This window comes from Rhincodon typus, chromosome 10, assembly GCF_021869965.1.
Source record: "Rhincodon typus isolate 14 chromosome 10, sRhiTyp1.1, whole genome shotgun sequence".
Classification (NCBI taxonomy): Eukaryota; Metazoa; Chordata; class Chondrichthyes; order Orectolobiformes; family Rhincodontidae; genus Rhincodon; species Rhincodon typus.
In genome coordinates this window covers 65,434,128-65,447,870 of record NC_063341.1, presented here as the reverse complement: position 1 = coordinate 65,447,870, position 13,743 = coordinate 65,434,128, and the positions used below count along the sequence as shown (strand labels likewise).

General features: G+C 38.5%; 1 protein-coding gene across 10 annotated transcripts in view; it reads right to left on the bottom strand.

Annotated features, from left to right (window-relative positions):
• Positions 1 to 13,743, bottom strand: part of LOC109931499 (ecotropic viral integration site 5 protein homolog) — a 219,521-nt gene that overhangs the window by 51,000 nt on the left and 154,778 nt on the right. The window contains exon 18 of one of the 10 annotated variants that reach the window (XM_048601769.1): positions 6,489 to 6,726. The exons of the other annotated variants lie outside the window; for them this stretch is intronic. Coding sequence (XP_048457726.1) covers positions 6,613 to 6,726 — 114 coding nt within the window. The 3' untranslated portion in view covers positions 6,489 to 6,612. Of the gene's footprint in view, positions 1 to 6,488; positions 6,727 to 13,743 lie in introns of those variants that run through there. 10 annotated transcript variants of the gene reach the window in all.

Here is a 13,743-nt window from a genome sequence, read left to right as displayed (position 1 = left end):
TAATGCACCTAAGTATGCTACTGGTATAGAGTTAGGTGTGAACACAAGCTGTGAACATACAAACATGAATATATGAATTAGAAAGACTAGGCTATCATCTGCTTCAGCCTGCGCTGCCATTTAATCAGATCATGGCTGATCATAATTTCTTCACATTCCCATCTACCTCTCACCTCTTGCATATCAAGGATCTATCTTTTTTAGCCTCTTTGTGTCTACTTCACAAAAATGTAGACCTGCAAAAAACTCGAAGTTAGAATATACTTTGGTTGGAAGAACATAACAGCAGAATATTCTTCAAGCTTTTAAATGTTGACATTCAGAAGGATCCAGGTGGACCTGGTCAAGGAACACAATAAGTTAACATACAGGTTCTGCGAGGTGGTAGAAGTACAAGAATAAACAAGTCTTCCTGCAACTGTATGGGGCTTTGGTAATCGCACCTTGAATATTTGTTACCTAGCTCTAATTGTCCTTAAGCAAGTATCTGCCACAATCACATCCACATACATCCACAGAACAGTTAGGGAAGGAGTTTCAGAATTTGGATCGCATCATAATAATCATAATAAAGGAACAGTGATATTGTTCCAAGGCAAGATGTGGTGTGGCTTGGAGGGAAAGACGGTGATATCTCCTTCTTCCTGCTGCACACCTAAGCAAGGACTACATGTTTGGAAGGTGCTGCTGAAGATGTTGCAGCTAGTTGTTATAATGCAATTTGCAGATAGCACACACAGTAACTACATTGTGTTAGTGATAAACGGAGTTAAGTTTCAAGGTGTGGATGGGCCACTCAAGCAGACTTTGTCTTAGATGGTGCCAAGTTGTGTCATAGCTAATTCATCGAAGCAAGAGAAGAATATTTAATTATATTCCTAACTAGTGTCATGCAAATGGTGGAAAGGCTGTGGGGAGTTGAGAGATTGCACAAATACACAAAAAATATTTGTGCGGCTAATCCAGTTAGATTTCTGGTCGAGGATCATTTGATGTTGATGATGGTAGATTTAACAACAGTATTGTCATGAACATCAAGGAGAACTTAAAATTATTCTCATTCAAAACTGCGAATTGAACAGTATACAATCATCAGCAAACATTCCCACTGCTGATCTTACAATGGGAGAATGGTCATTTATGAAGTAGCCAGTTTAACCTTGGACCTTGCACACTACCTTGAGACCATCATTCCCTCTAGGCTGCACAATCCAAGGGTTTACGCATAGCGATTGGGGTGCTGACACATCTTGCAGTACTGACTTCCTTTTCAGGAAGTCACTGCCTTGTATGGACCTTCGAAGATCATGCCAAGAACAACAAAATGAGCAGAAATACTGCCTGAGACACTGCTGCAGTGACATCCTGAGTTTTAGCTGGCTGGCCTCCAACATCAACCAACTTCCTTTATGCCAGTTTGACTCCAGCCAGGGGAGAATTATCTCCAGTTACCACTGATCTCAACTTCAGTGGTGCTGCATTTGATCAAATGCCGCCTTGATGTAAAGGGCAGTCACTCACCTCTCGGCGTTCAGTTCCTTTGCCCCTATTTGAACAAGTCTGTGATGAAGTTTGGTGCCATATAATAGAGGACATAAGGACATAAGAACTAGGAGCAGGAGTAGGCCATCTGGCCCCTCGAGCCTGCCCCGCCATTTAATAAGATCATGGCTGATCTTTTTGAGACTCAGCTCCACTTACCCGCCCACTCACCATAACCCTTAATTCCTTTACTGTTCAAAAATTTATCTAGCCTTGCCTTAAAAACATTCAGCGAGGTAGCTTCAACCACTTCACTGGGCAGGGAATTCCACAGATTCACAACCCTTTGGGTGAAGAAGTTCCTCCTGACCTCAGTCCTACATCTGCTTCCCTTTATTTTGAGGCGATGCCCTCTAGTCCTAGTTTCACCTGCTAGCGGAAACAACCTCCCTGCCTCCACCTTATCTATTCCCTTCATAATCTTATATGTTTCTATAAGATCTCCCCTCATTCTTCTGAATTCCAATGAGTATAATCCCAGTCTACTCAGTCTCTCCTCATAATCCAACCCTCTCAACTCTGGAATCAACCGAGTGAATCTCCTCTGCACCCCCTCCAGTGCTAGTATATCCCTTCTCAAGTAAGGAGACCAAAACTGCGCACAGTACTCCAGGTGTGGCCTCACCAGGACCCTATACAGCTGCAGCATAGCCTCCCTGTTTTTAAACTCCATCCCTCTAGCAATGGCAGACAAAATTCCATTTGCCTTTTTAATTACCTGCTGCACCTACAATCCTACTTTTAGCGATTCATGCACAAGGACACCCAAGTCCCTCTGCAGTGCTGCAATTTTTTTACCATTTAAAACATAGTCCATTTTGCTGTTATTCCTACCAAAATGGATGACCTCACACTTGTCAACATTGTACTCCATCTGCCAGACCTTTGCCCACTCACTTAGACTATCTATATCCCTCTGCAGACTTTCAGTGTTTTCTGAACACTTTGTTTGGATTATGGATGGGTGCTGCTTTACAGTAACATCAGAACCTCTTCCATCACTTTGCTGACTGACTGAGTGTAGGTTAATGGCATAATAATGGACCAGCTTGCAACTGTCCTGATTTTTGCAAACAACAGGGCACAGAAAGGGCAGTCCTCCGTTCTGGTGGTTAGATGCCAGTGTTATAGTTGTGCTGAACCAGCTCAGATAAAAGTACATTCAGTACTGTAGCACAGGTCTTCAACATTACAGCTGTTATTTGGCCAGATATACAGATTTAGCCCTATCAAATGCTTCAGCTGTTTCTTGACATAATGTGGAATGAGTTGGATTGGCTGAAACCAGTTTTTGTGGAGCCCAAACACCTGCGTGTTGCATCTCATGTAAAAGGTGACACCTTCAACAATGGGGTTCCAACGAAATGACAATTGATATCATGTGCTCAAATCCTAATGTTGGCCTGAACCTGTGCGCTTGCAACTTACAGGCAACAATGGTGCTACTGACCCTATGCTAACACTAAAGGAGGTGCAAATTAAACGTGAACCATATAGAAGTATTACATCACAGCCCCAAACAGTTACACAGGAACATCAACAGTACAAGAAAAAAATCGAAGTACTTCAAAAGTTTCCAGAAAACCAGAGAGGATAAACATTAGAAAAATGTAAAATTAAACTAAAAACTGCTTAAAAATAAATCAGGATGAAAAGCTGAAACTGAAAAAAGAAAGCATTGGAAATATTAAAGACATGCTCAGAGTCAGCAAAGTATCAAAAACACATGGTGTCCCTTAAAGGCAAAAGGTAAAATATAGGGAAGGAAGGGTGTTATGACATGGAGACAGACAGCTGAATCAAATCAGTCTCTCTATGTCTACATTCTCAACACAGTAAAATTAAAATATTTAATGACCCTCAAATTGACCCCAATGGTTCATAGCGAGACTTCTTGAATAAGCAATACAAGACTATGTGAATAATTGATACCAGACATCAGGTTTATAGCTTAAACAAAAGACTTAATTTCCTAACAATAGTAACTTTAGCCCAGCAAAGTGAAACAATAAAATAATCGAAGTAATGTCTATGATTTAAACCCAATAATTTTGTTGTCAGCCCCCACTCTCAAAAGACTGACAAATACATTCAAGGGATTGAAAAAAATGAAGATAACAAAACTGAAATTATTGAGCAGTTTCCACTATATGTTGCTTCACAGGTACATGAGATTGTCTTGTTATATTTTCTGAAGATGTTGATCAATGCCACCTTTTCCACTTCACTCTGATGATTCAATAATACTTATAATAGTTTCTACTCTGTGAACTTCCAATAACTAATAATGGGAGGTTAGGCAGACAGCTTTCAAATCTTCATGCTGTAACATTAATAGCCAAACTCGTCCTTTCAGAAACTCCTGGTTCAGAACAGCTCAAAAAGACTTTAGCCCCTCCCTTTGTTTGATCATCATGTTCTCTCACTGACGTTGTTAATGGCCAAACTTCTGCTGTCTGGTTAAGCATACTACCATTCTGGAGTCTATAGAGTTCTTTGATCAAAGATCAACGTGCAATTAACTTGGCTCAAAACAATCAGAATATGTTTGTTCTTTGTTTTAAAACACAAGCTGCTGCTCACAGTCGAAACGTTACCTTTCAGCTCTCAGCTCACAGTTCCAAACCAAAAATTGACATAAAAAATGAAAAATCAGCATGTGTTCTAACAGAATGGAAGGTAGAAGTTTAGATCAATAATTTTCATTTCAAAACAAAAGGTATATTCTCACAGCTAGCACAGTGAACTTTAAGAAGAAATGAGAGTAATATTCAAATTATTTAAGATAGAGTACAATAATATTACAAAGATACAGAAACAGAAAAGGATAACCTAAATTACTTGGGACATTGTAGAAACAGAATAGACTATGATTTAAATTTTGCAGAATTGTACTAGAGTTTGTCATTTAAAAATATAATGCTTTGAAGTCAAATTGACTTGTGAAAGGAAGAACATTCCTGTGTATATAACTGAAATGAGTTGGTAAACCAGTTTTCAGATAAAAAATACAGTTAACATGATTTGTCAGAAAAGATGCAAAGGTGCTGTTAATAAAGGCAGTCTTAGTTCTAAGTCAGACATGAGAGATTAGCTCAGCAGTCTCAGGAAGAAAATGTTTCATTAACATTTTAAATGATTTTTTATGGTTTTATAATAGTATGAAATAAACAAGACATTCATAGAAAATGGCTAATATTTAGAGTGAATCTACAACAATTTGCTAAAAACCGAAAGAACTGTGGATGCTGTAAATCAGTAACAAAAACAGAAGTTGCTGGAAAAGCTCAGCAGATCTGGCAGCATCTGTGAAGAAAAAAATCAGAGTTAGCAGTTCTGAGGAAGGAGCACCAGAACTGAAATGTTAACTCTGAATTTTTCTTCACAGATTCTGCCAGACCTGCTGAGCTTTTCCAGCAACTTCTGTTTTTGCTACAACAACTGGCATTTATTTGGCACTTTTTAAAGTTTAAAAAAAAGTCACAAGACATTTCAATAGGGCATTATCAAACAAAATTTAATACCAAGCCACTGAAGGTGAAAGAAGATTGGGTTTAAGCAGTGCCTTGTAGGAAGAATGAGAAGTAGAGGAAAACAGGATCAGAAAAGGGAATTCCAGAGATTAGGGATTTGGCAGTCGAGTTCGCACTGCCAATGGTGGACCAAAGAAAAATCAGAAGTGCACAAAAGGTCAAAAGACGTAGAAAGTACTATGGAGTCACTTGACTCCTCAAAGCCTGTCCACTAACTACAAAGCATAACTCAGGAGTGTTTTGGAATACTCTTCAGTTTTTTGGATGAGTGCAGCTCCAACAATGCTCACAAAGCTCAGCACCATCCAGGACAAAGCAGCCTGCTTGATTGGCAGCACATCTAAAACCAATAACATTAACTCCTTCTCCCACCAATACACAGTGGCAGCAGTGTCTGCCATATGCAAAATACACTGTAGCATGACAGCTTTTCATCAAAATAGATCTGGAGTACTTGGTTTTTGTTTATTGGTTGCTTCAAAATCTGATAAGGAAGAAAATACAGCATACACTATAATAAGTAACCATGTTTTTAAAAAAGGGAAATTTTTAAACTCAATCTTCTAACACCAATTTAGCGGTTTTACAGTGCACAAAATACAAAATATCAAACTATCTTCTGCTATGAAACACGATTCCTGATCAGAAGCAAGGAGTTACTTGGTACCAAGAAGCTCTTGTACCAAAATCAGTCTGGTTCATTCAGAGTATAATTCTAAGAACAAAGGTTTACATTAATCACAGCTTGTTCTTGTAGCTGGTTCCCAGTTAAGTTATATAGGAACCATACCACCTCCATATTAAGTTTCTCTTGTGATGAATCAGCAATACTGGGAAGTGAGAAATGTTCAGAGATTTCAGGACTACTTGTGTTTGATCAGGACTGGCTACATGCTGCAAAACATCCCAAAGTTTGCAATGTTGTGACGTGAGCTCTGACAACGACGTTTGAAGTTATACATCAAATAAGGAACTACTTGCCAATCCACTCATTTCAGCATCCATTATATTGTATCCAGCAAAATATTTAGAAGCATACGGTAAATAAGTAGACTTGTGCATGAAAAATTCCTGAAACTAAATTTTCACTGGCAAAACAAATCTATATGACAACAGAGATTTGTTATTTTATGTACAAGAAAATAATAGGCTCGAGGTAAAAATAAACTGACAGATCTAATCATAATTTGTGCAATCAAGTCCAAATGCCAGAGCAAGTAATTAAATGTTTAAGTAGAACTTATGTTTGTTCTTAAGTGTCACTTCTATGCTTTGGTATTTATTATGTGAATTGTTTCATAGTGATCACTAGCCAACAGCTCCTCCTGTGCTTCTGGAGTTGTATTTGCTGCATAGATGCTTCATTAAAATCAGAGTCACAATGTTACATTTTCGTGTTAACCCAATCAACCATTTTGTCTGGAGTTATCTAAGTTTGTTGTCCAATGGTACTCATCTTTCTCACGACAGAAAACCTTCACTTGAGCATTATCATTCAATTTCAGGTAAAAGAACATGGTTCTGGGGGGTAGCTCAGTTAGAAGTGCATCAGACTTTCAAGGGCGCCTTGTGGCCTGGGTTCAGGTAACGCAAAATCTCTGGAGCAGTACATGGCTGAACAGGCTGCAGTCAAAAGAGTGAAAACTTGAATCTGAAAAATGGGTGGAGAAGAATGAGAATGAGAATGAGAATTCCTGGTCCTGATTTGACAAGTTATTTTTGTTTAGTGCCTAAACTCAGTGAGAAAGGAACTGAAATATATTTTGAGAATGGCATAAAATAACTAAGGGAGATTGCACTAATGGCAGTCTACAAGTTTTCTCACAAGCTTATTTAGTAATGAGCCTTTGTTTGTAAACTCTTGGAGAAAGTAGGGAGAGATTTGACCCAATCTTAATGGCAAGGGGGAAGAAACAGATCTGCCTTGGAGTAGTAGAGACAGTCTAGAAGTTTATGTTGACTTAAGTATCCTGTCATTTTTGTTATAAGGAAGGACATGAGAAGGCTGAATGTTGGAAATTAAAAATCAAAATAATGGCATGTTAGATTGCACTGCGTCCCTTCAGAAAATAGTGCGCCAGTGAGTAAAGAGAACAATATATCTGTCAGTTTTCTTATATTCATTACTAAGTTAGAACAGCATGTGGGAAATTATAGAAATTTTCTGTTTGAAGATGATGGTATTGTCATTCTTGTCCAGTGAGGCAAGGAAATAGATTATAATTCTCATGGATACAGAACAGCACAATCCCTAGTGTTCCTCTCCAGAAAATTCAATAAACAAAGACATGCTGATATAGGGAATTGATGGAAATCGTTTACCCATTTCATTGCATGGAGTCAAGTTAAAATGTGGCTTAGCTAACAGCTTTACAATTGTTCCTAACTTGCCTATTGATATTATACATGCTTTAAATCGGGAAATGACAAAGTTCTGTATGTCGTATTAGATAACTCAGCGTGGAGCTGGAGGAACACAGCAGGCTAGGCAGCATCAGAGGAGCAGGAAAGTTGATGTTTTGGGTCAGGACCCTTTTCTGAAGAAGGGTCCCGACCCGAACCGTTAACGTTCCTGCTCCTCTGATGCTGCCTGGCCTGCTTTGTTCCTCCAGCTCCACACGGTGTTATCTCTGACTCCAGCATCAGCAGTTCTTACTACCTCTGTATGTCGTATTGCTATTTTCAGTGGTTTCAGAAAAAAAGTAGCTGTGAAAACAAGAAAAACTTAAAAGTATCCACAACTTTCTGTAACCCTGTTACAAAAATTACTCTTCTGGCAGAAAATGTGTCCAAAAAGTCAGAAATTCAACCTCTTCATCTTAAAAGCACATTGCAGCATGAGACTGATACCAGAAAGTTAATGGTAGTTGGAGACTAGTTAAAGCCATTTAAATTACAAATGCAAAGAAAACATGAGCAAGGTTTGGCAAAACAGATAGCAACAATACTCAAAGTTTGATAATGAAACAAAAAAATGATACACTCTAAAGGAGAGTTAAACATTTGTTTCAATGCTAATACTGTAGAACTGCTCGACAGGATATGTGCTCACGAACATAAATTTAAACTTATAGTGAAGAAGTGGTCAATGTTACAAGATAAGAATTAGACAAAGCTTAAATGAATGGGAATACGAAAAGAAAAAAGAAATAAGGAACATTTGTGAACTGACTAAGGAGGAGCATCAGGCTTTCTTGACTGAAAATCAACATAACTTTAAAGTTCTGAAAACCAGCTAATGAGAATTTTATTGCCACTTGCATGAAGGAAGCAGTGTTAAACCTGCAGGTTCTGGAAATGAACAAGGTTAAATCATAGAATATTTTTTGATTTAAATTTTCCAAGTATCAACATGATAAGGTGAAGTCAGTTGTTATGAACAACAATTTAGATATCTGACTTGTTGAAACATGTTTCACAGACTTGGCCATTTACGGGCGGCACGGTGGCTCAGTGGTTAGCACTGCTGCCTCACAGCACCAGGGATCCGGGTTCAATTCCACCCTCGGGTGACTGTGTGTATGGAGTTTGCACATTCTGCCCGTGTGCGTGGGTTTCCTCCGGGTACTCCAGTTTCCTCCCACAGTCCAAAGATGTGCAGGTTAGATAGATTGGCCATGCTAAATTGCCCCATAGTGTTCAGGGAGGTGTGGGTTATAGGGGGATGGGGTTTGGGTGGGATGCTGTGAGGGTCGGTGTGGACTTGTTGGGCTGAAGTGCCTGTTTCCACACTGTAGGGATTGTATGATTCTATGGTGATTCTAAAAGACCCAGAAGAAGATGGAAAGCAGGAGTTAATGCCTGAACAGACTGATACAGAGTCCATTTTGAACGGTGATAACTGGATGACAACCTAGTGTCTGACTTTGAAAAAAAAACGGTGTTCAGAGGATAACAAGGTTTGTGACAAGGGATTTCTCCTTGGATTTTAGCATCCAGTACCCAAAACCCAAATAGTTTATTAGCAATCAGCAACATTATCCTCACCAAAAGCCTATTATTCTTGACTGTCCTATGAAGAGAAATTGGACAAACTGGGTCTCTGTATTCTCTAGACTATCAAAGAATGAGACACAAGTTCATTGAAGCTTATATTCTGAGATTATGCCTTCTGGTCCAAGACGCTCCAGCAAGGGGAAACAACCTCTCCACATCTACCCTGTCAAGTCTCCCAAGAACTTGGTATGTTTCAATAAGGTCTCCTGTCATTCCTCTATATATTCCATTGAGGACAGGCACAATCTATTCAACCTCTTCTCAGAAGACAGTCCCTCCATACCTGGTATCATCCTAGTGAACCCTTGCTGGACTGCCTCCAATGCCAGTACGTCCTTGTCTAGATAAGGAGCCAAAAACTGTTCACAGTATTCCAGCTGTGGTCCAACCAGTGCTTTGTATAGCTTTTGCAAAACCCCTACTTTTATGCACAGGAACAAAAACAGAAATTGCTGGAAAAGCTCAGCTGGTCTGGCAGCATTGTGAAGAAAAATCAGAGTTAATGTTTCAGATCCAGTGACCCTTCCTCAGCATCTGTAGTTCTTTTGGTTTGTACCCCTACTTTTACACTCTATTTCCTTTGAAATAAAGGTCAGCAGTTCATTTGAGTTCCCTTTCACCAAATGAACTCAGATGCTGGATTTTTGTAAATCATAGATGAGGACTCCCAAATCACTCTGCAGTTTTTTTTCCCCATTTAAATAATATTCAGCTTCTCTATCCTTCCTGCCAAACTGCATAACCTCACATTGCTCCATATTATATTCCATCGACTACCAAATAAATTGTAAAACCTTTGGTCTCATCATAAATTCAAACCCAGGGTCCAGATAACGCACAATCTAATGCAAATTTTATGAAGAAGAAAATGAAAAACTAAGCCAAGATGCAATATTTTAACCAAGGACAGAGATGTGCAATATAGGCTACACAAATTAAGAAAGAAGAATTTTAGTGGAGATTGAAAAAGAAGTGAAGCGACAGAAGCAAACTGCTGTTTACATGTGATATGGAGCTTTAAGGAAATCATGAAAGCTGGAAACTAAAAACAAAAAAGGGAGAAAATCTTACCTATGGTAGTGTGTAACAAGCCTTTTGCAGGTTGTACATTGTTTTATTTTTACTACTACAGGGAAAAAGTCACTACTGTGGTAAATTTTCTTAATTTCTCAGAAGGATTACATATGTAGAATATTACAATGTCTCCCTTAACTTGAGGTGAAACAGAATGTTCTGGATCGGCAAGGGCGGGGGGAGGGGGTGGTGGGGGTGGATAGAAAGGACGATTTGGCCATACTAAATTTCTGCCTGGAGACAGGCCCAAATGATCTAAGTTTTCTTGGGGAATGAAGCCCTGGCCAAAACTTACTGGAAGCTGGTGTCAGTTTTCAAGCCATGAATCAGAGACAGAAACACCAGGACTTTTGGATACAAAGACACCAAGACAGCAAAAGAGACAGACAGACAGGGAATGAATATAGATTGTGAGAGACATTTTTTGTGTTAGCAATCAAACAGGATGCTGGTTCTCGGCTGGAAAAGAAGGCAGAATATACAGTACCTTTTGAGATTTAAGCAACAAGGAATCGCAGAGGTACACCTTGCTGATGGTGATCAAATCTAGAATACTCAGGCTGACAGGGATAAGTAGAAAGCTGCAAAGAACCTTGTGCTCATTCTTGCAATTCTATCATGAATCTGACAGAACTGCATTATAGTGAAAGGACTCATTACAAGTAGTACAATTGTGTTAGTTATTTAGTTAATGTAAAAGTTCCATTTCTCTAATTTAATGTACTAATTGCCTGCTAAGTAGTGTTTCATTTATATCAATTTTAGTGTGTTCATTGCAGTAAAAATCTTGAAATGTGAAGCGTTGCCACAGTTATTGTTTGGTTCGGAAATTCATCTCTTTTTTTCTTAAAACATTATTGGGCTCTATGAGGATCGTAACATTTTAAAAAATAATGATGTTTGTAACCACTAGATTTGGTTTACAAGTGTACAACTGATGAAAATTTGAATACCTAAATGTCTTATATTACACAGTCTAGAACACTTCCACTGAATGTAACACAAACAAATTTGTCACGATTTGTTAAAAGGAACTAGTATAGAGATCTGAGTAGCAGTTAAGTATGAGTCATATTAAATAAGGTACTACATTTGAAATTACTCAGACTGAGTTACACTTAAGAACATGGTATCTTCCTATCAATTTTGAAGATCTAGACAAAAATAGCTTGTCAAATACGCAAACTGAAAACTAGTTTTGCAATGCTTTTCCATCCAATTTGATAAAGCTCATCAACAATCAAAAGGAAAGTACACTGCAAAAGCTTCTTTTAAAAATGTTGGATAATTTTATCATACTTTGGAAACAGCAACTGAAAATATGCAAAAGCCCTCCTATATGTGTAAAAGTAAGCTTGATGTCTGCTTGCTGCAGTTTCTATTTTTACTTTAAAACTCAATTTAGCTTGGTTTTATTCATTACAAGCTTTCTTTATTGAAAATAGATAGCACCACAATCATACTGTACTCATATTTAGAAGACTAAACTTGAGAAGTATTTTCCACGAGTACTGGGTACCAGGTTGCACTGACTTGAACACAAAAATCAAAATATTAACTGCCTGCATGGTTAGTGAAAGAAAAAACCCAGTTAAATTGGTGGTTCTTGTTTGAAACAGATACTGTGGCTTTTAATATTTGCATAAACATGAAGAATATTTCCTCATAGAGGGTCCACACCCAAGATAAAATCAGACATCGCTGCTGCACTCTATTTTCAAACCAGATGATATTCACTCCAATCTGCACACTGCCGTTGATATATAGGACCACTATAGTGTCGATTATCCACAAGACTAACTCTACATATGCAGTTAGCAATTTCTTAGCGTAAACAAAGCCAACTCTCTTATTCATTCAGTCATTTCTGTGGCTTACAGGCAATAGGATGCAGGAAGTTCTGTTCCGTACCACAATAAAATTCACGATTGTTTCAAACAATAAATAGTCTGAAGATTTACCACTACTGGAGAAAGAAACTGAAGATCTTCCTTTTCTTTAAAACAATTCAAAACTGCTCTTTCAGAAATCCACATGACAAGCCAGGGACAATTTTATGCTGTTGATGAAAATATTTACAAAGAACATTACTAACTGTATACATAATTTAAAAGGATAAACATTTTGATTGCTATTGCCATGGGGTTTGGATCTGTGACATTTACCAACATGTTGAGTGGTCACAGACACCTCTATAAACAAGTCCTTTTTCAGAACTGATATTGCATATACATAACCCAAAATATGTAATAGAATCGCTCCTCTGAAATAGGGAATGAACATTGTTTTTTATGAATTCCCTATCACTTAGATCAGTCTCCTCATTTTTGAGTTAGAATGGTGTGGGTCCAACAATTCAGAGCAGTACTGAGGAATTCATATTTCCAAAATGCTGTCCTTCAGGTAATACATTAAATCAGGCGAATGTAAGGGATGCCACGATACTATTCAAGAACAAGGGAATTCATTGGATATACTGACCAAACATTTATCACTCAATCAACATCATCAAAACAGATGAACAGATTATGGTAATTAACTACTTTGCATGTGCATATTCCATTCCAATAGTTGTAAAACCTAATCGGATTTGGTTTCCTGAGCAGACTATCAAAGTCACTTGGCAGAATGCCTCATCACCAGAACTTTCCAACAGGCACTAAGACATCGCTTGGCTGGTGGTGAGAAGGGCACTACCTGTGAGATTCTTCATGTACGACCAGTCTGTCTATGCCACCCTCAAAGTGACAGGGGGAGGCGTGGGAAGTGAGAGACTGTCACACATCTCCTGCTGAAATTTGCCTTTGCACAGGTAGTGGCTTTTGTTGAGGTTCGTCCCAAGCAGATCCGTGACACAGGACTCTGCTCTACGGTTTGTTCCCCAGGATGCACACTGAAACAACAAACATCGACTGCGCCTGGAAGACCATCAGCTTGGAGACAGCCTCTCTTTGATCTGCCCGAAACTTTCACAGCAAGGAGTTGACTATGACCAGGTGCTGCAGACTGGCACATTCTAAAGTCCAGGACTACGTGCTGAGGAATGTACTAAAGCTTGTGGCAGCTGCTGCCAAGGCTCAGCGGGGAAAGACCACTGTCTGACATCTTCCTGTCAAAGTTAAACCGGGGTCGGCTCAGTTATCGGACCCTTCTGTTGCCTCAAATGTATCTAAATGTAGTCTTATACAAGAAAGAAATGCCTTGGGTTTGTTTGTTTCTCCATATGCTACTGTACAGAACCGAATTGCTTCAGTAACTCTATTATTATTTTTATTAAGTATGTGTTTGAAATAAAAACATTTGGAATGTCAAAAACTCCATTAAATACAAATTTCTTTCTTTCTGGATCAAAATAATAAGGCTAGCGAATTGTTAAGCTGTTTTTTACATCATAGAAAATGAATGTAAAATGCAAAAGTTATACCAACATAACTGGCCATTACATTATGATCAAAATAATCAATTCATGATGCATTCCCACATCAGTGGGCTGTCTTCACTTAAACAAACCAAATTACCAAATTAGTGCTAGAGATAACAAGGTGTAGAGCTGGATGAACACAGCAGGCCAAGCAGCATCATAGGAGCAGGAAAGCTC